At 52.2% G+C, this 25,019-nt stretch overlaps 4 protein-coding genes across 5 annotated transcripts in view; 3 read left to right on the plus strand and 1 right to left on the minus strand.

Annotated features, from left to right (window-relative positions):
- The window catches only part of LOC122382374 (equilibrative nucleoside transporter 1-like), a 40,650-nt gene extending 39,618 nt beyond the window's left edge, over positions 1 to 1,032 (plus strand). The window contains exon 11 of the mRNA XM_043367610.1: positions 352 to 1,032. Within this exon, the coding sequence (XP_043223545.1) occupies positions 352 to 463 (112 nt within the window). The 3' untranslated portion in view covers positions 464 to 1,032. The remainder of the gene's footprint in view (positions 1 to 351) is intronic.
- Positions 1,033 to 1,133: 101 nt separating this feature from the next.
- Positions 1,134 to 3,337, minus strand: LOC122382385 (putative OPA3-like protein CG13603). Its single transcript, XM_043367624.1, has 4 exons — positions 3,166 to 3,337; positions 2,881 to 3,034; positions 2,271 to 2,390; positions 1,134 to 2,004 (listed from the first exon to the last, which is right to left on the minus strand). Exons 1-4 carry the CDS (start codon positions 3,229 to 3,231, stop codon positions 1,688 to 1,690), a joined length of 657 nt encoding a protein of 218 aa, XP_043223559.1. The 5' UTR covers positions 3,232 to 3,337; the 3' UTR covers positions 1,134 to 1,687.
- A 93-nt stretch (positions 3,338 to 3,430) lies between these two features.
- On the plus strand, positions 3,431 to 11,565 carry LOC122382386 (lysosomal cobalamin transporter ABCD4-like). Its single transcript, XM_043367625.1, has 10 exons — positions 3,431 to 3,548; positions 4,595 to 5,198; positions 5,991 to 6,107; positions 6,324 to 6,449; positions 7,551 to 7,818; positions 8,157 to 8,458; positions 8,694 to 8,994; positions 9,352 to 9,491; positions 9,808 to 9,940; positions 10,285 to 11,565. The coding sequence occupies exons 2-10, from the start codon at positions 4,642 to 4,644 to the stop codon at positions 10,432 to 10,434; spliced, it is 2,094 nt and encodes a 697-aa protein (XP_043223560.1). The 5' UTR covers positions 3,431 to 3,548; positions 4,595 to 4,641; the 3' UTR covers positions 10,435 to 11,565.
- An 880-nt stretch (positions 11,566 to 12,445) lies between these two features.
- LOC122382383 (autophagy-related protein 2 homolog A-like) overlaps positions 12,446 to 25,019 on the plus strand; it is a 35,293-nt gene continuing 22,719 nt past the window's right edge. The window contains exons 1-19 of one of the 2 annotated variants that reach the window (XM_043367620.1): positions 12,446 to 12,704; positions 16,806 to 16,974; positions 17,242 to 17,403; positions 17,746 to 17,848; positions 17,981 to 18,164; positions 18,575 to 18,706; positions 18,983 to 19,095; positions 19,381 to 19,541; positions 19,868 to 20,024; positions 20,391 to 20,446; positions 20,804 to 20,934; positions 21,317 to 21,432; positions 21,663 to 21,822; positions 22,140 to 22,279; positions 22,605 to 22,737; positions 23,020 to 23,123; positions 23,434 to 23,653; positions 24,053 to 24,335; positions 24,576 to 24,729. In XM_043367620.1, the coding sequence (XP_043223555.1) occupies positions 12,537 to 12,704; positions 16,806 to 16,974; positions 17,242 to 17,403; positions 17,746 to 17,848; positions 17,981 to 18,164; positions 18,575 to 18,706; positions 18,983 to 19,095; positions 19,381 to 19,541; positions 19,868 to 20,024; positions 20,391 to 20,446; positions 20,804 to 20,934; positions 21,317 to 21,432; positions 21,663 to 21,822; positions 22,140 to 22,279; positions 22,605 to 22,737; positions 23,020 to 23,123; positions 23,434 to 23,653; positions 24,053 to 24,335; positions 24,576 to 24,729 (2,846 nt within the window). In that variant the 5' untranslated portion in view covers positions 12,446 to 12,536. The remainder of the gene's footprint in view (positions 12,705 to 16,805; positions 16,975 to 17,241; positions 17,404 to 17,745; positions 17,849 to 17,980; positions 18,165 to 18,574; positions 18,707 to 18,982; positions 19,096 to 19,380; positions 19,542 to 19,867; positions 20,025 to 20,390; positions 20,447 to 20,803; positions 20,935 to 21,316; positions 21,433 to 21,662; positions 21,823 to 22,139; positions 22,280 to 22,604; positions 22,738 to 23,019; positions 23,124 to 23,433; positions 23,654 to 24,052; positions 24,336 to 24,575; positions 24,730 to 25,019) is intronic. The other variant, XM_043367621.1, reaches the window with a different exon arrangement.

Below are 25,019 nucleotides of genomic sequence, written 5' to 3' on the forward strand. Positions count from 1 at the left end.
TGTGACCCGGTCCTGACCCAGTCTCCCCCGGCCTCAGTCGGCAGGTGTGTGACCCCGTGCCTGACCCTCCTCCCTCCTCCTCGATGGGCAGGTAGTGACCCCGGGCCTGATCCTTTTCCCCCGTCCAGTTCGGCAGGTGTGTGACCTGTTCCCCCCACCTCAGCTGTTGTGTGCCCCCTGTCGTGACCCTATCCCCCGCCTCATTCGGCAGGCGTATGACCCCTGGCCTGACCCCTAGCACCGCCTCGTTCAGCAGGCGTCTGACCCCTGGCCTGACCCCTTTCCCCTTCTCGTCCGGCAGGTGTGTGACCCCTGTCCTGACTCTGTCCCCCCCCCCCCCTCGTCCGACAGGTGTGTGGAGCCGGAGGAGCAGAACACGGCCAGCTCCATGATGGCGGCCTTCCTCGGCGTCGGACTCTGCCTCGGCGCGCTCTTCAGCAACGTCACCATCAAGATCATCTGAGCGTGCGCACCACCCGCCGTCACACGTCACGTCACGTCACAAGCGGCTCGTGACGAACCCGGCGCACCTCGTGACGAGCTTGGCGCGGTGCTTCGGTTTGTCTCCGGGCCGGGCACACGCCAGTGATAGTCAATCAAACGTTTGGCGGAGAGCAGCGCGGTGCTGGCAAACGGACGTTAGTGTTGCCATCATGTGCTGCCGCCTAGCGGAAAAGAAACGATCGACAGGTTCGTTGCATGATCACCAGGTGGCAGAGTGGAAGGGACCATTTGAGACGGCGCGAGCTCTCCGCTGCGAGAAAATGAGAGTTACGTGTCGCCCTTAGTCAAAACGACTCGCCAAATTGAGTTACTTTATCGTGATATGTTGTCACTTCCACGGATCGGTTGCGATTCAGCGTCGCCGATGTTCCTCGTTTGCATCACCGCAGCTGTAATGTCGCCTCATATCGAACGTGTGAATTGTGATGCTTTCATCGGATGTCGCTCCGCTCCAACTGTTGCCTGTTGATGTTACACGTATCTGTTTTAGAGCGCTGTCAATAAAATCTGACCAGCGATAATCGTCAACGTTATTTATCAACATCATACAGTGAAGTCCACTTTGTTTTCTCATGATGTAAAAACCAGTCATTTCCTTCCGTGATATCCCACACAAACAACACCTGTTGTCTTATCACTGTCCTGTATTGCACCATCGCAAGGACTATCACATCCGACACGGGGATCGCCAAATAACCCAACCCTCCGCGGCTAACAGACGTCAGTCCGAGACCACACAACGGCAGCGGCGCCCGAACCGGTGGGCGTATTGGGAGTCTGTCACATCGGAGCACCAACAAAAAACAGCGCAAACTGGCCCAGGGGTAACGTTATCGAGCATTGCTCCGCCAGACATGTGGATAATGAGGTACGAACATTGAACAACCGAGCCCAAACATAGATCACGAGCTGCTGCGCGCATCTCTGGATACAGTTCACAGGACATCATAATGTCAACGATTCGTCGCTGTCAGGGCATCTCGAGTGCCGTGATGGGTTCTCGTTTTAAGAGCATTGTTTCACTTATCCCAGCAGGTACAAAAAACATAGTGTAGTCGCCACGACGCCGACGACACCAGGGCTGCAGCTCTCAGCGCGAATTATGCCACACAACGCAACGGTAACGTTCACAGGAAGCCATAACATCTACAGCTACACACACTTCTCCCCACAGCTCGCCCCCTCAGCTGCCCCGTAGTCGTCCCGTCGCGTCCTTTATCGCCGTCTGCAGCCGACCCTCGCCGCTCTGCTGCTGGGGTGTGGTCCCGGCCGGCACCGCTGGAGCCGGTGGGGGCACCGGCGGAGGGTTCAGCGCCACCAGTCGGCGCGTCAGCTCGCGGAGTCGCGTGTCCTGCTCCTCGGCCGTGAAGCGCAGGTCGTCCAGCGCCGTCTCGAGGGAGCGCAACCTGGCGTGCTGGGCGGCCTCGCGGGCCTCCTCTTTGGCTGCCGAGCGGTTGTATTCGTAGAGTAGCACGCCGGTAGCGATACCCAGAATGACACCTGTGAGAGAGCGCCGCGAGTCGCCGGTTAAGGAGCACCGCAGCTGCAGGCATGTGTGTGCATTTGGGCAGATTTAAGAGGTGGTGAACATTATGACAGCAAAAGGCTGTGTTTGGTAACTTCATGAAACTCATGCAATCATATTTTATCAAAGCAATACAATTAATAAAAGGGTGAAGAAGTAGACCATTCCGTATTATTTGAGAAGCTGAGTCAGCATTGATTAGTGGGAATGGATGAACAACAAAATTTCTTTTCAGGCTTACCTTCTCCAAGCATGTTGGCCCCAAGATCGATAGCCATTGCTTCATTCAGCTTTGGAATATCTCCGGACCTCCCCAAGTTCATGATCCACATCTTTGTTCGTACCTCACACCAATGATACACTGGGAACAACAGCAATAAGAACATTAAACAGTAAAATACTCATAATAAAAAAGTTTATAAGAACATAAAACACTCATCATAAAAATGCTTTAATTCAGGCTCTTGGGAGGATGTACAATTACACGTGCCTATGATAAATGATGTATAAAGCACTATTTTACACAAATTAATAGGCATTAAAAATTAGATCAGTGGATGAATACATTATATCTGCAATCTGTTGCAAGTTTCCAATGTCTATAAAAAGTGTTACAGCACATTATGTTCAACAATTTCTAGTTAGCACCAGGGATGAGGCCACAAGGGCTAATGATGTGATTTAGGTGATAAAAATGGCATGCCCGATAAACATGTTTTTGACTGGATGATGCATGATGTCACTGATAAGTGACTGGTAGGCATAAAATAGTACTTCATAGCCTGGATTTCCATAGCTGTAGACATCTTTTTGTCACTACTGAATTGCACTGATTTTCCATGAATACTCACATTGTGCAGGTGGCATGCACACGTAGGTGCGGAAAAAGTAGCTCCTTTTAGCCCGCTCTTTGATGACATTGGCCAGTGGCTTGCTGACCTGTTTGATTACCAGTGTGCCAAGCTTGGCCAGTGGAAAAGCAGCCACCATTTTGGCTGTCTCTGTCTGTGAAGAAATAAGGGACAATATAAGAAGTTTATCAAAAATGAATTAGGTGCCTATGACTCATGTCAATGCATGCAAATCAATCATGATGCAACATCATTGTTATTCAAGTGCAGAAACCATTCACTCACAAGGGCGGTGAATATTCCAAAATGAAACAACAAACAACATCGACATCCTTCTTCATCCACTTGCATTATTTGGGGCACCAAAAAGAAGACAAATAAATCCAGTAGTATTCTTTAGTCTAATCAGCAGTGAGTATTAGGGCTTTCCTGCTAGAGAGCAAATCGAAATGAGACATTCACGTATTTTTGGCTTACGGAGGCCAACGAACACCTTTTTTGAACAGAATAATTTTTTGTTCCATTAATGGCGCTGTTGTGACAAAATAGTGATTGCAAATTTTCCCCGTGCTTGACTGGTTGATATTCTTTCTGCAACTTAGGTGGTTTTAATTTTCTACAGCTGACACGCTTGGATATAATCTTCTGCAATTCGTGCACAAACTGAGGTAGGTTCTAATCTGCACATTCAATGCCGGATGTGTCCGATCAGCGAATTCGTAATCTAGCTTTTCTTTCCGAAATCAAAATGCGAATGCTTTTACGATAAATATTCAGATGCCATGATCGACAATAAGTTCTTGTAATATCACATAGGATGAGGATAGTGAATATATTGTTTTCACTTGGGAAAATAGTTGTTTGTATCATTGACCAATCGTTCATAGACAAGCCCTGGGGACTGACCGGTCGCAGTCGGTGGTGTCTGTAGTCCGGACGTTGACGGCTCGATAACAATAGGCGGCTGGCGGCTGGTGTTCCTTCTCGCCTAATAGATACCCTTTCGGTCGTTCCTCAGACCCAAGGCTGAATCTTCTGCCCAATACTTCAAATAAAAGCTAAACATGCCAATCAATGGTGGGAATCTGGGAAAATTTAGTTACTTTCCGGAGTACTTTCCAATTCCTGAATGAAATAAACTGGATTACACCATTGTCTGATTGATCAGATCTCGATTTTCTCTGACGGCTATCTGATCTGAGGACCTCGCTCACGCCCGCCGCACGGCCATAGCGACAAGATCACGCGACCCGATCCGAAGCGAACTGCAGCCTACTGACCACTCGAGCTCCGAATGCCTGACTCGAGAGGACAGGTGTCCCCCCGGGTCAATTGCACGTCTTTCGGCGCAGATACTGGGCTTGGGGCTCATGGCAAACATCGACAAAGTGTGACTACTGACTAAAATATAGTTATATTAAATGATAAAATAACTCGACGGTAGTCTGCAGACTTCAGATCTGCCGAGTGGCGGTGTATGCCATTGCCGTGAAACATATTCGGCCGCCCCGCGCAGACGACATACGAAGTCACGCTCGATGAAGACGTTATAGCGCTTAGTGAAGGGCCGGGGCAACATTAGATGCGGAAGACATTCGGGCATTTCTGCCCTAAAACATTTAGGTATTACAGGACCGGGAAAGTTGGTGTTATCAATTCTCTTGCGGTGATTGATCAGGAATATATTTTTACCGGGACTACTTTGTCGTTTCAGCCGCCGCCCTCGACTCTCTCCGGTCGGCCCGCCTGCCGTCGCCGACTATGACCGACTCGGGGGACCACTCGTCACACGGCGGCGGGGACTCGGACGTCGAGGCCGCATTCGTGCCCCCCGCCGACCGGGCTCCTCACCCGGCCGTCGGTGGCGACCCGTCGCCGCCGTCGGAGCCCGAGGACGCCGACTCTGACGGCCCGGAGCCGGCAAGTCGCCGATATGGGCTGGACGCGACCTTTTGTCGTCGGGCGCGCGTCCTGCTGGGTGTCATGTTCCCGTCGTGCGGCGCTTACACTGTGTTCCTGCTAATGGCGCTAATGGTGGCGTGCGGTGCCGAACAGTATGTCGTGTACTGGGTGGGCATTATACCCAGCCGGTACTACCAAGTGCTCGGTGACAAGGATTTGGACGCGTTCGGTGTTCTCACGTCCGAGTGTCTCGGCCTGGTTCTGGTCATCTCGTTCGTCAAGGGCACCCGCATCTTTCTGTCGACGGTGCTGTACGTCAACTGGCGGCAGCTGATCGATCGGGCGCTGCACCGTCGCTACTTCACCGGCATCAACTACTACCTTCTGAACGTGCTCGATCAGCGCATCGATAACCCGTGAGTGCTAGTTCTTAAGTACTGGGCTAGTGGGAATTTTAAGAATCAGAGTCGCCTCTTATTTTGTTTTTGTTTTGCATCTTGCACTTTCGTGTGCTCAAAGCTGAAATCTTTCGTATTTTGTCTATAATATGTTTGATAGGGATGCTTAACGATTTACTCAATCATTTAGGACTTAGCTATAGTCCGTTTTTCTTAAGTTTGCCCCTCACTGTAAACGTCTCTTTGAACACAGCACGAGAATTGCTCGCTGAATTACTGAGAAAACTGGTTAGCGCACATTGTATTGTAGATATGAATAATATTTTCAAAAATAAGTTTTGAACACCGACGATTTAACGTTATGTTAAGCGCCGTGCAATTTATTTATTAGTTCAGACATAATTCCTGAGAAGTCGTCTATCCCAGTGGGGCTGTAGGTATTGACAGATACGATTTACGAGTCTGTGAAATAGTAAATAAATTTGATGAAATTGATCGTCTGTGAAATCTGGTTAAATCAGTGTGCGCCAACCAGTTTTCTCAGTAATTCAGCTAGCAATTCTCGTGCTATGTTCAAAAAGACGTTTACAGTGAGGGGCAAACTTAAAAAAAACGAACTATAGCATACTCGTATACCGAACATAAGCTGACATTTCTATCTGTTATAGGCCAATGTTTGGAATGAATCCCGTGGAAATCATTTTTTTATTTTAGCAATGTAAATTGTTAGCTGTGCGTTTTGTTTCTGTTGCGATGTGTCGTCCCGCCGTTCATATTCCTCCTCCCGTAACCCTCCGTTGCCTTTTGCAGTGACCAGCGTATCACTCAAGATGTCGACAAGATGTGTAAAACTCTGAGCACCATGATCGCCCAGCTACTCGTAGCTCCATTCATCATTGGATACTACACCTACGCTGTATACTCCAAGTAAGTCGACTGCTACGAGAGAAGAATCGCTGTCTCTTTTTGTCCAGACCTGGAATTATTGTTTGCATGTTTCATCCAGCATTGCTGAAGTTGATTTCCTGGATGTTTACATTGGTAGTCTTCCATCGAAATTGTTCCGTAAACTTGTGTCATCTGGCTCGATATACCCGCTTCCGAATTCGTTGTTCTGTGGCAATCCTACGCCATCGTCCACAGCACGGGCTACATCGGCGTGCTGAGCATCTACGGCTTCTTCGTGGTGGCGACGGTGGTCAACAAGGTGATGATGACGCCGATCGTGACGTACGTGGTGCGTCAGGAGGAGAAGGAGGGAACCTTCAGGTTAGTCAGGGAAGGCGTGGGCTCCAGTCGTGCTCAGTGTGTGCGCTGCTTCGTTGCGCAGCGTTGCATTCTGGTATTCCGCTGCGGAATGTTGTCAGTTGTAGATCGGGTTAAAAAAAAAAACGATTAAGTCAACCCTTTATTTGAACATTTCGGTAGTGTAAGTCTTGTTCAAATAAGTTGTTTCATTTCATTTTTGTTTTATTTTGTTGGGTTAGGCCCTTACGTCCAATGGGACCATTTCAGAGCCGGGAGGATGATAGGATATAGGGGGAGACATTGGTTTGGGCAGGCACCCTAGTGAGTCACCGGGGCTGTGCCCGTCCAGAGGACAGGCCACCCAGCCCCAAAGTACTCACTGCACCCGGCTACGGGTGCAGTGACTACGGGTCCCGGCTACACTTTCATGCCTGAAGTAACGCATATCGTGTTTCATCGGGGTTGGAGGCTTGCGGTCCAGCATGGTTCAGACGCAACGCCCAGCCCTAGAGACATTTTTCGCCGAAGTAAAGATTAGAGCTTTGCGGCACAGCATGATACAGGCGCAACGCCTAGAGACATCTATCGGCGAAAGAGAGAAGCTTAGTGTCATGCGGCACAGCATGCAGCAGGCGCTGTGTCTCAGAGACATCTATCGGCGAAATAGAGAAGCTTAGTGTCATGCGGCACAGCATGCCGCAGGCGCTGTATCTCAGAGACATCTACCGGCGAAATGGAGAAGCTTAGTGTCATGCGGCACAGTATGCATCAGGCGCTCGATTACCGCGACATCTATTGTCACAGGGCTGGCGAGTGGCGATACACTTATGCCTGAAACAAGACTCTTTCCGCAGTCAGGAAATCGCATGCGAGAGCCTATTCAAATCCATGGGACTTGGAAGCACGCTCGCATCAATCGCACGCACCTCCCGGATGCGATTGATGCAGGAAGAATTATAATGTAGGTATTTGAATAGGCTCTCGCATGCGATTTCCTGAACGCGGAAAGAGTCTGTTTCAGCCTTTAGACCGGCTATACATCAACTGGATGCAAAACCCGAATGGATCGTCCCGATCGTCCCTTACCAGATTCCACCTCGTTTCCATCTCTTTCTCCGTTAGGTTCAAGCACATGCAGATCCGCGTGCACGCCGAGGCGCTAGGCTTCCACGGCTGCAGCGTGGTGGAGGAGCACCGCTGTAACCGCCGGCTCGGGGCGCTCGTCGCCACCCAGCTGGCACTCTTCAACCGGCGCTTCATGCTGACGCTGGTTGTTAATCTGTTCGACTACCTGGGCAGCATACTCAACTACCTGGTCATTGCCATCCCGATCTTCGCCGGGATGTATGACGACAAGACGCCGCAGCAGCTGAGCGCTATTATCAGTCAGGTATGCCTGTCCGAGGGTGGGATTGGGAACTCTGACTGTTGCTAGCTGGCTCATATTGGGTGTAGAGTGCAGATGTTGTCACATTTAGTCGTTTTTTTCTGTCGTAAAGCTGATATAAACTTTCGATGTGGGTATGCGATATTATCAATTGTGATTTCCTTCAGTAATAAAGACCATCGATCTCGGGCTCAAAGCTGAGCAACTGAATGAGGCGAGCTGAGTGAGCTGAGTGACTCAAACATTACTGAATTCAGCTCAAGAATGCTTCTCGTCATTAACTCGTCAACCTCAATCGCCAGTTTCCGTCTCTGACTGACTTCATTCCCCTCCCGTTCCAGAACTCGTTCGTCTGTATGTACCTCATCTACAACTTCACCCAGCTGGTGGACCTGTCCTCGAGCGCCACAGAGGTGGTGGGCGTCACACACCGTATCGGTCAGCTTATGGAGCGTCTGGACACTCTGCAGAGGAGGCGAGAGAGCCGCACTCCGTCCCCGGAGCCGGCCGGTGGGGACGGAAAGGCGCCGCCGCCGCCCGGAAAGGAAGGAGAGGGGGAGGGAGAGAAGGGAAGGGAAAAGGTGAAGGAGGAGGAAGTGATGAAAGGTGGTGATGAAAAGAAGGCGGAGGATGGGGACGAAAGGTGAGTGTCGTCGATTTTACATTAAAAACTTTCCAAATGAAATCGTTCCTGATGAATACGTAATGCACTTCGCTAGATGCGACTGCTTCGGATAAAATGTTATTTTCTGTATGACCCTTCTCAGCTGTCCTGTACGACTACGAGTATGATTTGATTGACGTCACTAACCGTTTCTACAATCACCGCGTCTGCTCTGGCCCTAACGGTAGCTCCCTTCCCTCTCTCTCCCTTACAGCGCTGACGCGGACCCGACCAGCGCGCGGTTCGACACTCCGTACCGTCTACACTCGGTGACAGTACGCGCGCCCGGCGGCCGCCAGCCATTGGTGGCCGACCTCAGCCTCACGGTCCGCCGCGGCCGCAGTCTGCTGGTGACCGGCAGCAGCAGCAGCGGCAAGACCAGCCTGCTGCGCGTGCTGCGCGGCCTCTGGCTGCCGGCGGCCGGCTCTGTGCGCCGCACCGTGCTGCCCGGACCGCGGCATGTGTTCTTCATGCCACAGAGACCGTTCTTCACTGACGGGTCGCTTCGGCAACAGGTTAGTAACGGGAATAGGGTGTAGGAAAGGGAGAGGCAGAGTGTTTGGACAGGCGCTGGGGGTCAGGTGTGTCACTCGATATCAGCGTGAACTGGGAGATGGAAGGTTTGGTACCTTGTGGCTAAATGAGGGGTCAAAATAATACATATTCGCCAGTTTAAATATCTGATAAAAGCAAACAAATGGAGAAATGCATCAAGAGAAACAATCTTGAAAATGAGCCTGTTTGGCATTTGAGTGCAGGTAAGCGAGCCGGTCGATTGCACCATGGCATGCCCTGTGCTGCCTGTATCCAGTACATCGAACCCTCTCGGTCATGATAGGTACCTTTGCTTCATGCCCTTATTTACTTGTCAGATTGTGTACCCGGAGCGTCTGAAGGAGGACGGCTTCTCGGCGGCCGAGACGGAGCAGATGCTGCACTACCTGCATCTGACGCAGCTCACCGGTCTGGCTGAGCGCTGCGGCGGCCTGGATGCCGACGTCGCCAGAAACTGGTCAGTGGCTGGAGCTTCTGCCGCTTCTGCACTCATCATTCGCTCACTCGCGACAGAAAAGGAAGGGATGCCTGGCCAATGTTGTTTTTCGCCTGCAAGAGTGCTTGGCTCTCGCCGTATAGCGACAGAAAATTATATGACAAATTTTAGGAAATGCTAGGGCGCCTTTTTAAAGCTTCTTGCGAAAGTAGTGTGAAGTTCGACTTGCTATCCATATGTGCCACCAAACGCTCGGGGGATCAAGAGCCGTCACCGATATTTAGAACGACCACCATCTCCTATCGTCTGGCTGACGGTGCCGTCCGTAACCCTTCAGGTACGACCTGCTATCGCCGGGCGAGATGCAAAGGCTCTGTTTCGTTCGTCTGTTCCACCACCGTCCCTCGTTTGTGTTCATGGACGAGGCCACGAGCGCCGTCAGTCCCGACATGGAAGAGATCCTCTACCAGGTAAGATTTTTTTTTCTGAAATTACGATATCAAGCTTTAACCATTCAGTGATAATGGAAAAGCTCCTGTGCCGATATCTGGACCAGGATTTTGACGTTCAAACTTGACATCTGACCTGCATATGAAGCTGCATTCTGAAGTTTTGTTTGCTTACCGATAAAACATTTTCGAATTTTAAAGTTAGCGCAATCAAAGCGTCAATCAACGGGTGCCTCATTGCGCCGTCTCAGCATGGCATGCATTGAGCGATAAGTTGCTGTATCTTCGCCCGTTTCACGAACTATCTGCCTAAAGACGTACTGCCCACTGCATGAGACGGCTGACGTCTGTGTGATATCCGCCAGGAGTGTCTGCGGCTACAAATGACCCTGTTCAGCGTGGGCCACCGTGAGAGTCTGACATCCTACCACGACTGGAAGCTGCACCTGCTCGGCGGTGGCCGGTGGTCGCTGGAGCCCATCGCGCCGCCCGCCTACCGTGCCGCGCAGGAGTAGCGGCAGAAGAGACCGCCCGCCTACCGCCCGCCTACCGTCCGCCTACCGTCCGCCTACCGTGCCGCGCAGGAGTAGCGAATGTAGGGACCAGTCGCCTATGGCCTGCCTACCGTCCGCCTACCATCTGCCTGCCGTGCCGCGCAGGAGTAGCGGCAGAGCGTACCGCCCGCCTAGCCTCCCCAATCAGGAGTAGCGGACGCTGACGGCATCGTTTTCCGCCCCCGGAAGGCAGCTGGGAGCCGTCTCATCCTGCTCACTCTCCGCAAAACAATGCGCTAACCATCACGTGAGAGGAATATGTTTTCCCGCCGATAGCGTGCCTTAGGATTTCTTAGTGAGTTTTAAAAGGATGTTTTATCGTTATATAGGCTGTGCTTAGCAGGGTAATGTATGAATGAAATGCGAGGAGTTGCACCTGCTAGTCTATGGCTAAATGCTATGTTGTGGATGTTTTAGTCAATTTTACAATGCAAGGTTTTGGAACCAACGAGATTTCCCTGCATTATAACTGCCATATTTGCTGCCGCATTTAAATCAAATTTTTATATTAGCATGACGTTTTATTTGTTAATCGTTATGTTGTTTTTATTTGGTAAAAGGGGAGTTAAAACTTTCCAGAGGAATGTGGGTGAATAATTATTGGTTATCTTTGATTTTTTATCATATGCTCGCACATGCGGTGGGAGCAGACTTTGTCGAGATATGGGAGCTAATTATACACTGAATGTTAATAATTCGGTACTTGCCTGTATCGCATACATACGATTTGTGTTCGTGTCGTTTGGTATATCGTTTCTTTTCTCAACATCAAGAAAAGAACGGAATGTTTTGCGTCGCTTCCTAGTCCATGGGGTGTGCGAATGTGTATGCCTCTTCAATTTTTATGTGATTTCGCTGCATTTTTTTGTGAATACTGTCAAGTAAGTCGTGAGTACATTGTACGTTCAATCATTAATAACGCCACGAGGGGAACACTTATATGTATAAATGTAAACGGGTCGGAACTTTTAGTATGTTCACATGTTTTCATGCCTTGATTTATTCCCACTGGGTTCGCTCATGCACCTGAAGTGGCTCAGATGTGATTCAGGGAACATATACAGCAAACAATAAATGACGTGCCAAAACTCAGGAAAAACAGCGATGGCGTGATAGAATAAGAAATGCATTAAAAAATGCACCGGCTTGTTCTGATTACGAATAGGCATTCGAGTGGAGTGAGGTGTAGCCTCAGGTTGTCGGTTCGAATGTGAGAACCGGGTGGGCCGCAGCCGTGTCGCCGAGAGTGTGGAACTCGTCCTTCGTCGTTTCGTTTTCCGTTCTCGCCTATCGGGAGTGAAGTGGCGAAGCAAGCGCGTATCTCACGTGCTCTGGTCGGGCGCAGCGGGTCAGGTGAGGACGTGGACCGGTGGGTCACTACGAGACGCCGGTGGCTTGACTGATAGCGGGTGCCGGATGGCTAAACAAGCTGCTGATGGTCGCGGCGGAGCATAGCTGACTGCCGGGTGGATGAATGGATGCGTATTGCGGTCTCACGGTGTACTGCGAAGCGGAAGCCGGAAAGTATGCTATCACGGTTATGAATTTCAATCTATCGTAGATGTAGAGGCAGGGTCAGTTATCACTGTCCCTCTTGTACCTTTTGTATTTGACCCCAAGTCCCAAAGCAAAATGAAGAAAAATAAATGGATCATGGTGAATCCAGATCGCCGATCGGACATGGATGTCAGTCACTGAATTCAACTCCCCGTTCAAATGATTATTGTAGGCTCAACACATTTAGGTAGAAGCCGTTGGGCTTTGAGCAGCCGTTTTGCTTTAGCTAGCACACGCGCGTAACAAATGACATGCAAAACCCCAGTGTTTTTCCCAATCTGACGCGCTTATGCAATGCTTATGTGGCAATGAAGGATTTCTCCTGTTTTCCCTTCATATGGTAGCGCTGAACTTACCTTGGATATGGTAGCACAGCTGCGAGCAAAACAAACATGACGTCACGCACAACGCAGATGTGAGGCCTTGGGGTCGCACGTCTTTGTCATTGTTGTTGTTGGGAAATGCTTTGAGAGGATTTGACTAGCGGACTATTTCTTTGCTGCACCATGGTTTGGCGTTTTCCATGGTCAGATAGCATCAAGAAGCGAGCATGTAGATATTTGCTGCAACGATATCTAGGTCAATTCCTAAAGGAGAAGCTCACTTTGGAACAGCTGAGCGTCGACATCTACGAGGGCACTGGAGAAATCAAGGACATTCTTCTGGATGTTGATGTAAGTAAAAAATGGAATATTTTGCTACTTTTTTATCCTCCCCTGGCAAAGGTCTGCACCTGCCATGCTTGAAAATTGGTGGAAGTAAAGCAACCCGAGCTGCGTGTCTTTGTCTGCGCGTCAAGTACTATTGCCTTTCTTCTGAATAATTTGTATGCTTGGCCTGATTTCAGAGCAGTTCCTGCCACTGGGCATCAGTGCTGTATTTGCTTAATGTCAGTTGGATCACAACAAATGGATTCTGAATTGGAATATTTGGGAACATTAGTTTTGTCCTCAATTAAAATGACTTATACTGCTTGCTTCTATTGCTGCCTGTACTTGAAATGAGTTTTGATATAATGTTATCATTTCAGGCAGGCTGAATCATATTTTAACTCTTTTCTTCTCTTACCTTCTTTGTGGCGCCCAAATTGGAGACAAATTGCAAAGGGCATTGCATGCTGGCTTTGTGTTGTCTTTGTGTTATGTTCAGGTGCCTTGCATTGTCCTACATCCTTTATGGAAGAGGCTCAGCTTTTTCAAAGTTGTAGCTGGAAGAGGACTCTTTAAGAACATTATGCTCTTGTAAATATATGCATATTTCCTTGCATATGCATATATTTAGTTTTGCAGTCTTGTAATATGTTATATATTGTATTCATCACACCTTATGCTTATACTTTCCACTTACTTTTTAATTCTTACTATAATGAAATTTGCCAGAATGTCTAAGTAGGTAGGTGGTAGCTGATCAGATAAGTGATGAATCACAGATGATGGAAGGTACTGGGATGTATGCCACAGGCCACCAGCAATGGGTTTGGACTTGACCTTTTTGCAAGGCAAGTGTCTTATCAGACATCTTTCTGAGGGTGAAAAGAGCTCATCTATTATTCAAGATATATAGAGTTCTCTGTTTTGGTGTAAGATGAGTACAACATGACTGGCTGCCCAATGCAGTAAAGCATTCCAAATTCCTGAGGTTTCAGTGCATTGTGCAAAAAGCCACCAGAGATTTTCATAAGGCATTAATAAAAGTGATCTTTCTCAGCTGATATCATCTAAGGTTTTGCATGCCAATTGTTTTACTTGCTATTGTGCACATTTCCTCTGTCCCTGTCTGAAATAAAAAAATTATGAATAGCAAGGGGAATTGGGCCTAGCTAGATGCTTATTTTTAAGCTGAAAAGCTACTGTGCCCAGTTTTGACCAACTGAAGTTGAAGCTAGACTAAGGATTGGTGCAGCGGTTTCAGGTTTGTCACATTTGTTAAATCCCCACAGGACCAATCGTTTTTATGAGGCTAAAACGCCACTAATTTAGCCAGAAACTCGTGAAAGAGGGCGAGCAAATTGCTTGGTACAAGATCCAGCAAATGGTATCTGGTTTTGAGACATCAGGTCAACTGGCGACCTCTGAGGTCAAGTAACAACTCAAAGGTCGGGATCCGATTTTTGGCATGTATAACGTCGACGAAAATGATCGAAAATGATCGCGTCTGCGAAGCGCCGGGGGCAGCGCGTCGGCTGTACGGCATCCCGCCCAGGGGGGGGGGGGCATATGGGATCCGTGTAGTGAATCCGGCCGCTCTCCACGGCCGGACCGCCACCTCGAGAAGGCGGATCCCTCCAGACGGCATGTCACCGCGGAGGCCGATCCACCAACGCGCCTTAGATCGACCACCGGCTGGCGTCAGCAGGGACGGTCGGCGCTGCTCGAGGCGGGCGCCGAGGGGTTGGAGGTGGAACCGCGTTAGCAGGTTCCTCTCCTCCCATGAACATTGAACAGCCCACCGCTCGATTGTCTTCAAGCTGGACGTCGGTCCCGGCGGCTGACGGGACGCCCCCAACGAGGTTCGACGAGAGACCGCACGGGAACCCCTGGCGACGCTCCCAGCCCAGGCCACCTGGATCTGGTAGGACGGCTCTGCAGACGCAGGGGTCAGGCGAGGAGGAGGCGGCGCCGTCATCTTCACCGCCTCGAGGGAGACCGTTGAGGTTGGGGTGGCAGCGGGAGAGCTGTGCTCCAACACCCGCGCAGAGCTCTTCGCCCTGCGGGCGGCGCTGGAGAGGGTCCGGGACGAGCCGTCTCTCACCCCGCTCGTTGCTTGCTCCGATTCGAGAGTCGCCCTGAGTCTACTCAACGCAGGAGCAGCCGCTCAGACCTCCACCCTCGGGGCGGAGATTTGGACGACTCTGATGGATATCGCCGAGCGCCGTGAGGTGACACTGCAGTGGTTTCCCGTCCACTGCGGGATCGAGGGTAATGGACGCGCGGACGAAGTGGCCAAACAAGCGGCTTTCTTGTTGACACGGGCAGTCCATCGGGCGGCCACTCGTCAGTTACGCGACAACTGACCCGAATCCTTCTTCAAGACCGTCTTGAGGAGTGCTCTGCCGCTCCCCATCCCCGGAGAGGACCGAGAGGCCGCCGTTTCGGTGCAGCAGATGAGGGTGGGCGGGCCACTGGGGCCGTTCGCTCCAGTATCTGCACTGGATCGGCCGTCTCCCCTCCGCGGCGTGCCTGCAGTGCCCTGACAAGCGATGCCCCACGGCGCTCTGCGCCGTGTGCCGGGAGGAAGCGGACGTGCCGGAGCACGCGCTGCTCCGCTGCCCGCCCTCGCTGGCGGCCGTCTGCGGCTAAAGAGCAGCACACATGTCGACCCGTCGCGGCTGCGGGACGCCGATCAGTGGCTGCCATGGACGTGGTGGCCGGCTACCATCGCCACAGGGAGCTGCTCGGCTGTGGTCCTCCGTAAGGAGGTCCCAGCAGGAGTAACAACAACAAGAACAACAACAAGGATGCCTGCAGTACGCAGAGCAGCGGTCTCAGTAATATCGCGTCTCTTCTGTCCAGAAGCGTCAGATGATATGCTTTTGTTTGGGACAGGCCATCTTGGGTATCGACTTAGGTCAGGTAGGTCAATGAGGGTAAGGCCAGGAAACCTGTCGAGTAAGGTCACGTTGCATATCTTTCGAATCAGCAGCTTGTTCTGGGGTTATTGGTGTCGTATTCGACCCGAATTCGCCAATTCCATCGGAAGTTATTTAAGAAGAATGTTTTGGTCTCAAATGACATCAGTGATGCCAGATGTAACGTCATTTAAGGCCGAAAATGCAATAAATCAATTCACTTGTTGCGACTGTTATGTTGCCGCCGTCTCACTCACAAGCATTTCTTCATCAGACGGACTGTATTGGATCACGGCCGGTCAGAGAGTGACCATCAGTCGGTCAGCGGCGGTTCGTCTCGACCGCGCAGCTCCCCGACCTTCGACCCCGCCCCCAGGCAGTCAGTCGGTCAGCTGCGCCGAGCGGCGGCCCGGGCGGTCACACGAGCGGTCACACGAGCGGTCACACGACCAGCACATGCAGCAAATAGACGGCGCTCACAGCAGCGACTATGGCCGTGTATAAAAGTGTGGGCTGTATTCAGACAAACATATGACCGGATTAACTAAAAGTTTCAACCGACTATTCAAAGAACTAAGTAAATGACCGCCATATCTTGTGATGATATACGCAATCAAAAACGACAACCGTCGCAGTCAAAACAGCACTGGGATGACCTTACCGATATCTATCCGGAAAAGTTCCAATTTGGGATCGACACCGGGTTGCAACGCGCTGCCAGCGTCCGCCGACCCTCCATCACTACTGTCCGATAAGCCGACCAGCGGTACAGCAGTACAGCAGCCGGGGTGCAAGAGTCGGCCACTAAGCCGCACTCTCCCGGTGCCTGAGCTGACGTGCCGTCACTCTACCCCGTGTGCAATAGGTCGGCCGCAGATTAAGGCCGTACCTTACGGGCTCGAGATCCGGACGCCAACCGACTGCTGACGGGCGGTCGCCACCGAGGGTCGGCTCCGCCCACTCGCCCGCAGGCGGCCGGTCACGTGTCCCGGTCAGCGGCCCACAACTCGCGCGCCCCGTAGCCGACCGGTTCGGCGGGGACTTACAATTCCGGCGGTCACAACTCCCAACATCACTTCGCAACCGACCGTAATGCATCGAGGTTAGGGTGAGGGTGAGGGGCCTTTATATGCTCTCCCATCTACCTCGAACATAATGTAGGGCCGTATCACCCCCGTTCATTTCCCTCTTCTCCCCTCTGCGGCAGGCGCTGAACGATGTGGGCGCTGCCAACAACCTGCCACTGGAGTTTGTGGACGGCTACATCCGCCAGGTGCGCGTCAGCATCCCCTGGTCGACGCTGCTGACGGCCAGCAGCTCTGTGGAGATCAGCGGCCTAATGCTCACCGTGCAGGCCAAACAGATGCTCGATGACGGTCAGTGGATAGAGGACGGAGAGGAGGGGTGATTGGAGGCTGTTGATTTTTATGTGGATACTACTTAATTGTATGATAGGCTGTTTGTCTTTCAAATTTCGTTTTCATTCTTATTGATTATGTTCGTTAAAGTCCCTTTCCAAGTGGGTGATTTGTCAACTCAACTATACTCTTATTGTAGTGATATATCAATCGACCAGTAAACCAACGTCTAGCCTGTTGTTGATGCCCGACTTCACCGCTTCTCTCCTCCGTCCTCTCGAGCAGCCGCCATGTTCGACTCCATGCTGGACAGCATGTCCACCAGCACCATGGACATGGCCAAGGAGTGTCTCAGCCAGGTGGACCCGCGCGGCGTCGACCCGGCGGCTGCGGCGGCATCGGAGACTCTGGACGGCATCGAGGCGCTGGCCACCGCCATCGACACCGGTACGGTGGCTGGTAGAGTTCGGGGTTCTGGTTGAAATGAATGTTAACGACATTAGCTTGTGTATGAGGCGAACTTGTATACAGCTGTTCGTCTGCTACAACGGGATGGTATATGTATTATGTGGTCAGCTTGGAGCGCGCAAGGCAGACTACGTTATTGACTAAATTATGTACTTGGTTCTTGATTGGATCGTGAGGGAGAAGTGCATCAGTCACCGCAAATGTCTAACGTGTTCACGATAACTTTGTTACGCACCGTATTTAAGGTCGAAGTGCTGCTGCATGTGGTATGAACACTAGTGATTTAGCATAAGTTACATAGCCGTTGTGCTCTATCCCCAGTGCTGCTGCGGATCAAGGTGCGGTTCGTGGACACGGTGGTGCGTGTGGAGCACGTGGGTCAGGGACGCGGCCGAGGCGTCGGAGTGGAGCTCAGGATCGCCTGGTGAGTGACGCTGACACACTGAGGAAAACTTCTGGCTGATTAATGATTATGCTGTTTCAATTTCACGATGTGAACTCGCCGCCTTTCCATCCACCGCTCAGTAACCCCACGCTCGCCCATACTATCCCCCAGCATGGACTACATGGACGAGGCCGGCCGCGATCTGTCCTCCGAGCCGTCCGCGGGCCCGCTGGCTCCGGCCGCCCTCTCCGTGAAGCGCCTCTCGCTGGACGGCGTCTCTCTGCACAGTGTCGAGTTCCCGGCCGACCGGCGAGCCCAGCCCGGCAGCATGGCCGCATCGTTCTCCGAACACGCGGTCAGTCCATGGCGGAGTGTGTAGGGCGTGTTTGGGAGAAGGGTGGGATGTTTGAGGCAGCTTTTAGTGGATAGTTGAGGCGTGGTCTGCCAGATGTCTTGTTCAGTGGACAACAGCGGTGTTTATGTGACGCTGAATCTTTTTTTGTGTATCGGTGTTTCTTAGCCAAATGACTCACTTTGTGCGCTGCTCAAAAGAGCGGTGTGACATTCGTGAGTTCTTGAATAAGAGCGTGCGTTTCCGGTTTCTACCGTTGTTGCTGCCGCGGCTCACTCGGTTCATTTTCCATGACATTTGACCTCAAACTGCTAGTCTGTGACCATAGAGTCTCTGCATAATGATTTGTGAGACCTCGTAAGTTGATGTTGCTTCATGACGCCTGGCCCGTGACTACCCGTTTTCTCGCTCAGGAGGATGAGGAGGAGGACGGCTCGTGCGGCCCTCCGCAGGATGGTGCCGATCCCATCCTCCTGGGTCAGTTCAACGGGCGCACCGAGCTCCGCTGTGAGGTCAAGGTCGCCGACGCCGCGCCAGGACCCAAGGTCAGTGAAGATAAATGGTGAATGGTGAATGCTTGGGTGGAAGAAATCTTGCATCAATTCCTCTGCTCATTGCCTTTTAATGCCTGTTTCAAATTCGTTTATCTTTTCCTTTTGGCAGATGTATTGATTAAATGAGAGACAAAAGAAAGACAAATGAAGAAATGCTCGCTAATAATCATGAAACGTACTTACTACTCGCAAAAAGGTGACCCATGACCTCTGACCCATACGAGCGAGTACGTCACCCTCACTGACCCGCTGCTCTCCGACCCCCAGCTGAGTCTTCAGGTGTCTACCGGCGCGTTCTGCGTGATGCTCGGCCCCCGGCAGCTGCACGATCTGATCGAACTCTTCAGCGGCATCGTCGACCCGCAGCAGGTCGAGAAAAGGTCAGCAGTTGGCACTGGCTTGTAATTTGGTCGGGTCGTCGGTGGGTCGTTTAGCTGCATGGTTTTATTGTCGTTTAGTTGAATGGCTGTATTTGCGTTAAAAATCAAAGTTTTCTTCCGTGATTTTTCATCTTTGCGATTTAAACCCTTTGCCTCTCTGTCCTAGCCCTGATCCATCTCCCGTCTCTCCGTCCCTCTATCTCTCCGTCTCTTTGTCCCTCTACCATTCCGCCCCTCCGTCTATCCCGTCTGTCTAACCTCCATCCTCCGTGGTTCTGTCGACAGCACACCTCGGCCGGCCGGCGGCGGACGGCAGGGCGAGAAGCCGATGACGCCCTCCGACTATCAGGTGATCGAGGACCAGCTGCTGCGAAAGAACCTGGCCGCCCGAGAGATGCTCACTACGCAGGCACTGCGCACTCAGGGATGGTCGTCGAGTCACCTCGGTGAGACGGCGGGATTTAGACGGTGGGAGAGGGCCGCGGTAGGGCAGCAGCAGTATGGGAAAGAATGGAATGGGGGAGCTGGAATTTATAGATTGTGAGAGGCAATCGGCGCGTCTGGAAAAAAACACTTACCACGTTCACCATTGGCATTCCTTTAGGCTGTATTGTGTATGCTATTGTGTGCACTGGTTCGTACCATGCAGCCCTCTCTGGCATTTGCCGTCGGAGCACGGGAAATCTCCTGTCTGCCCTTTCGGTCTGTGCGATGTATGTTTTTGTGTGTACCGATCCACACCACACCCCTCTATCCGTCCGTCTGTCTACAGAAGACGAGGACGAGGAGTTTCTGCCGTTCCTGCGGCCGGCCGAGCCGCCCCTCAGCGCCAGTATTACCTCCATGGCCACATCGGCCGACTTGGACACGTCTATGACGTCCTCGGCGACCGGCAGCCTGCACTCGGACGGAGCCTCCGTGGCGCAGAGGTGAGCACTGGGCAAAGGCCCTCCGTGAGGTGTAGGTGGGGACGGGACAATCCCTGGCAGTCTACACTCGGACGGCGCCTCCGTGGCGCAGAGGTAGGCAACGGGCTTAGGCGACGCGTGGCGGGGCCCCGGATGGTAGTTTCTGTAGGGAAAGTTGGGCCCCGGACGGACTTGCACCGGACCCAGGGTTGTTGGTAGTTGACAGCGACAGCGGGTTAAGAATTCTGAAGGAAATGAGGCTTTGAGATTGTCATTAGACCGACGAGTCGGAAGTCACTTGACCAATGTGAATAGAAGATGATATCAATTGTTTAGTTTGTTCTGTGTTTTTGACGCATTTTGAGATCGTGTTGTGGTGGTTTGCAGGTCGGAGCTTTCATACACCCGGTCACGGCCGAGGAGACGGCGCGACAGGGGAAAAGGTGAGGCGAGAGTGGCTCTGTCAGTCCGAACGCCTGCGGAACGGAACGGGCTGAACGGTATCAGAGGGGAATTAGGGGTCATCAGGTCAGCTGGTGCTCACATTTTGAGAGCAGGCTGCTTTGTTTTACGATTTTCGTTCGTTTGTCATTTTAATTGACTCCTTTTGATTGTTCTGCGCATATTTTGACTTTGAGGTGCGATTTTCATCTGTTCTTGTGTACCTCAGTTACACCCTGTCTTGTCATTTCTGTCCATCCCAGCCCAGGGCTTAGTTCTGACTAACTCTGCATTACCTTCCCCCCACTCTCTCCTGATCTGCCCTGACTCTCTCCTGACCAGACCTCTGCTGTCTCCAGACGACGAGCAGGGTGAGGACTCTATCCGGCTGCGTCTGCAGCTGGGAACTGTCTGCGCTCTGTTGCTACACGAGGACGTCCTGGTGACGGCACCGGACAGCCAGATGCTAACGTCAGCCAGTCTCAGACAGGTGAGTGCGAGGGAAGGCTCAGCGGACAATACCGGACAGCCAGATGCTAACGTCGGTTAGTCTCAGACAGGCTAGTCACGGGACGTTTGGTAGTAAGGTAAGGGGGCTGATAGGCGACATCGAACATGCGCGGCCAGGTAAGAAGGGTGAAACCGAGCGGGCGAACCGGAGTGTTTTGTGCGAAGGTTTGTGAGGGTTCAGGAATATGTGTCTTATGTGTCACGCTTCATTGCTGGCAAGTGTAACTAAGAAATTGTCAATCCCCATTGATCGTGTATATTAACGAGGCATCTTTCGCTATTTCTCGTATTTTACTTTAGACTGCTAGGTAACATCCCAAATTTACACACAAGCACGTCATGACGCGTCCGTCCGTCCTCAGATGCAGCGTCTTGTCGAATCGGGTCTGGCGCGTCTCTCGTCTGTATGTGTGGCCGGCGATGGCGCCAGGGGCACCCGGGCCGCCCTGCTCGAGGCCTGTCCCCACAGCCATCTCAGGTGGGTACTGGTAATGAGGATGACAGGAGTTTTGTTGGTAATAGTTGAATGATGAGGGTTGATGCTTGAAAGATATTTAATTATTTGTGTATGGATTTGTTGTTTTTCAATTAAATGCCTTTCATTCAAACTTTTTGAGCATGCTTGCAGGACTGCATTACACTGTGGTAACCTTTTTTAATTGACATAGCTTCGAGCGTCTGACAGATATCGTGTCTCCCTTGTCTCAGTCTGGTGGCCGCTCCTACGAAGTTAGAGTGCAGCGAGCGGCCATCAGGGGGCAGCAGGAGCGTGTTTTCGCTGACGCTAACGGCCGGCGTTGCCGAGCTTCTGGAGTGTCTGGTGGAGAGGCGCACTTCAGTCAGCGCTCCATCCGCGCTCTACACAGAGGTGAGTGAACCGGCCGCTTTAATCGTCCTTACCACTGAATTGGGGAACCTAGTCAAGATGAGGGACCCGGGCATGGTCGCTGCCTTTGGCACGGAAGTAGGGGCCCGATGCTCGTTCCTGCTGCATTTTCAAACAGATGAACTGGGACTCGACCGCTCTCGTCACGCTATATGCGGAGGTGATGGACCTGAATCTTTCTCACCGCCATTCACACTGTCGGACCCATCTTTTCTGACAGTGGACCCTGCGAAAAGCAACTGCCTTTGGTTCGCTCCCCTCACCCTAACCTCTCTTTTTTCCGTCTTGCTGTCCACCAGTTGCTGACGTTCGAGACCGGCGAGCCGCCGCCGGGCGGTCGGTCGGACGAGGTACTGTCCGAGGGTGCCCTGACTCTGACGGTGCGTCACAGTCAGCCGCTGGTGAACCGACACTCCGCCAGCTCAGCCGTCAATGTCAGGTGGGTGTCAGTCGTACCGTGGAATGGGCATGGCTCATAGAGAGAGCCACACAATCAGGGAAGCTGGGGTTTAAAAAGCTGGTGGGCTGAGACATAAGGGTCCTTTTTAGATTAAATGGACGCGATTTTTTTCAACTTAATTGGTGTACTCTGTAACAGTCAGATTTGATGTGGATGCATTCTGTCATTAGTTCTACATCTCTGGTCAACTCAGTGCTTCCTTGGCAGGTTTCTAAGTCGCCCCAGTCCGACCCATCCCGATCTGTACCCAGTGTGACCTCGATCTGACCCCGATCTGACCCCGATCTGACCTGTCCTCCGTCAGGCTGAAGCTGGCTCCGTGCCGGACGGAGGTGGATATCTCACTGACGGACCGACTGGCGACCCTGCTCAACCCCGCGCCCCGAGACCCCGCCCACCGCGTGACCACGCCCTCCAGTGTCGAGCACGCCGATGTGGTGAGTCCGAGACCCCGCCCACTGCGTCAATACGAGCTTTATTCATTACGCGTGCCGCTAGATGGCTTCTTTCTGACAAAAATGAATGAACCGAATATAAATTTTACTGTCTGAGTATGCGCAACAAATCTGATATAAACATGATTTGTATTGTAGAGATATAGCATTTACGACCTGCCGGATATTTCCCTGAGTAATCTTCATGTCTACCTGCTCATGGCAGCATCGCTAGTCCCCCACAATCTAACCACTCCCGCTCCCTCTCTCCGTCGCCTCTGTCAGACGAAGCAGCAGTGTTTTAACGCGGCGATGGACGACCGAGCGGGCGGCGGCGAGTCGCGGGTCGACGTGCACGTCTCGGCGCCGCTGGTGGACGTCCAGCTCAGGTGAGGCACGTCAGGGCGGTAAGACATGTGAAGAAGAACCGTATCCCATGGTCGCAGCAACGTTGGTCTCTAAACGTGTCTCTTCTTTGCGGTGCGATGTTAGTGATATGTATGAAATGTTGCCCAGGCTGTGGTTGTTCTGTGCTGTGCCCTAGTTTCTTCACCGTCTTGGTCTATATAATCTCCCACGAGGTTTTTTGGGCACACTACCAGCAGATGCTGCTGATCCCTCCCTTTCACATTCCACTCTCCTAAGGATCTGCCCGACCCGATCTGTCAACTGATCCACCCTCTCCCCCTGGCCTTTCAGGATCCCGATACCGGACCTGCGGCCTCTCAGCGACATGGACCGGCCGTCCTGGTGGCAGCGGCACGTGCGGCCCGACTCGTTCCACATCCGACTGCGCGACGCGTCAGTACGCTCCACGCTGCACTCTCGGGACGACAGCACGCGGCTGGAGCTGCAGGCGCGGCACGCCGCTGTCGGGTACCAGGAGACCGAGGCGGCAACGCCCGTCGTGTTCATCAATGTGAGTGGCACCCTGCTTTAACTTTCTATGGTCTGACTATTTTCTGATGTGATGTTATGGGCGCCGATGACCGCCGCAGTACGGACACCCTAAACCCCCGAATCATCATCAGGCAGCGCTGTGTAAAATATGGGCTTGGGAGGTAATGTGCAGTGCAAACCGACTAAGGCGTTATTATACATATAGGTCGTTCATAGACAATGATTTTCATGGTGTATTTTCACTTGTTGTCTCAGTAATTGGAGGACATGCTGAGTTAAAGCTAAAAATTTATGTTGCCTCGTTCAAGGCTCAAAGGTTTTTTTTTCAATGGGTTTATCCTAAAAGAGACACTTGCAGATGACTTGTCTCTGGCTCTCTGCCGCCTGCTGACGGTCCCCGTTGCGCTGCCCCGTCCAGGTATCGGCCTCCGGCGGCGACTCGCTGTCGGCCGGCGGCGCGGTGGGCCTGGACTGGCCGCGGGCGGTGCTCTCGCTATACCCGACCCGCTCCACGCCGCTGCTGGAGGCCGACCAGCCGGACGGCGGCTGCGACTCCTCGCCGGCCGCCGACTCATCCTCGTCATCACCGTTCGCCGGTCTGAGAGCAGCGGCGGCCGACCGCGAGCCGAGTCCGTTCGGCCGCCGCCGCGTGGTGTATGAGACCGACGCGCACTGGCGCGGCGAGCCGGACACCGCCTCAGGTGGGTAGAGGTAGACAGGGAGTCAACAGATGAGCAAATGAGGATAGTTCATCGGAAGAAAACTTGTGTGTCAACTAAAAGTTGACATCAAATAAAACCGTTGCATTTGAAATAAGTTTTTCGTTTAAGATGGTGTCTACCGCAGCCTTTGGCGCCGGTCTAGAGGATATATATGCTTCCGTGGAGCTGTACTGTTGTGTGCTTTTTGTTACCTCTCCCTCCCCCTCTCTCCTTCTGCAGAGGGTGAGGAGCTGGTGATCCCCGGCTCGCGGGAGGAGGTGGACGCCTTCGTCGAGGACACCGTCTCCAACTGCCAGACCCTGCTGGAGCTCAGTCTGCCTGTGATGGAGGCAATACTGCCCAATAAACGGTTCTATGAGCTCATCTACAACAGGTGTGCACTTACTTTGCGCTGAAGGATGTGGGGAGGACGTGATCCTGGCGTTCCCACTGACTTCTCACGTTGGGTGTGGGGCGAGAAGTCTGCCGCCGTGGTACCTAACTAACTTTGGAATATTGCAATGACAAGACGTTCTTAGCCATTTTGCAGAACCCACCTGTACGCATCATTGTTTCACAGAATCCTTGTCAGCCATTAGCCGGTCACTAATCGGCGTGACGAACCTCTCCTTTCCCTCCCCAGACTGGCCACAGATTTAGCTGTCTGGGAGCTTGCGGCACCCA

This window comes from Amphibalanus amphitrite, unplaced genomic scaffold, assembly GCF_019059575.1.
Source record: "Amphibalanus amphitrite isolate SeventyFive unplaced genomic scaffold, NRLGWU_Aamphi_draft 000138F_arrow, whole genome shotgun sequence".
Taxonomy (NCBI): Eukaryota; Metazoa; Arthropoda; class Thecostraca; order Balanomorpha; family Balanidae; genus Amphibalanus; species Amphibalanus amphitrite.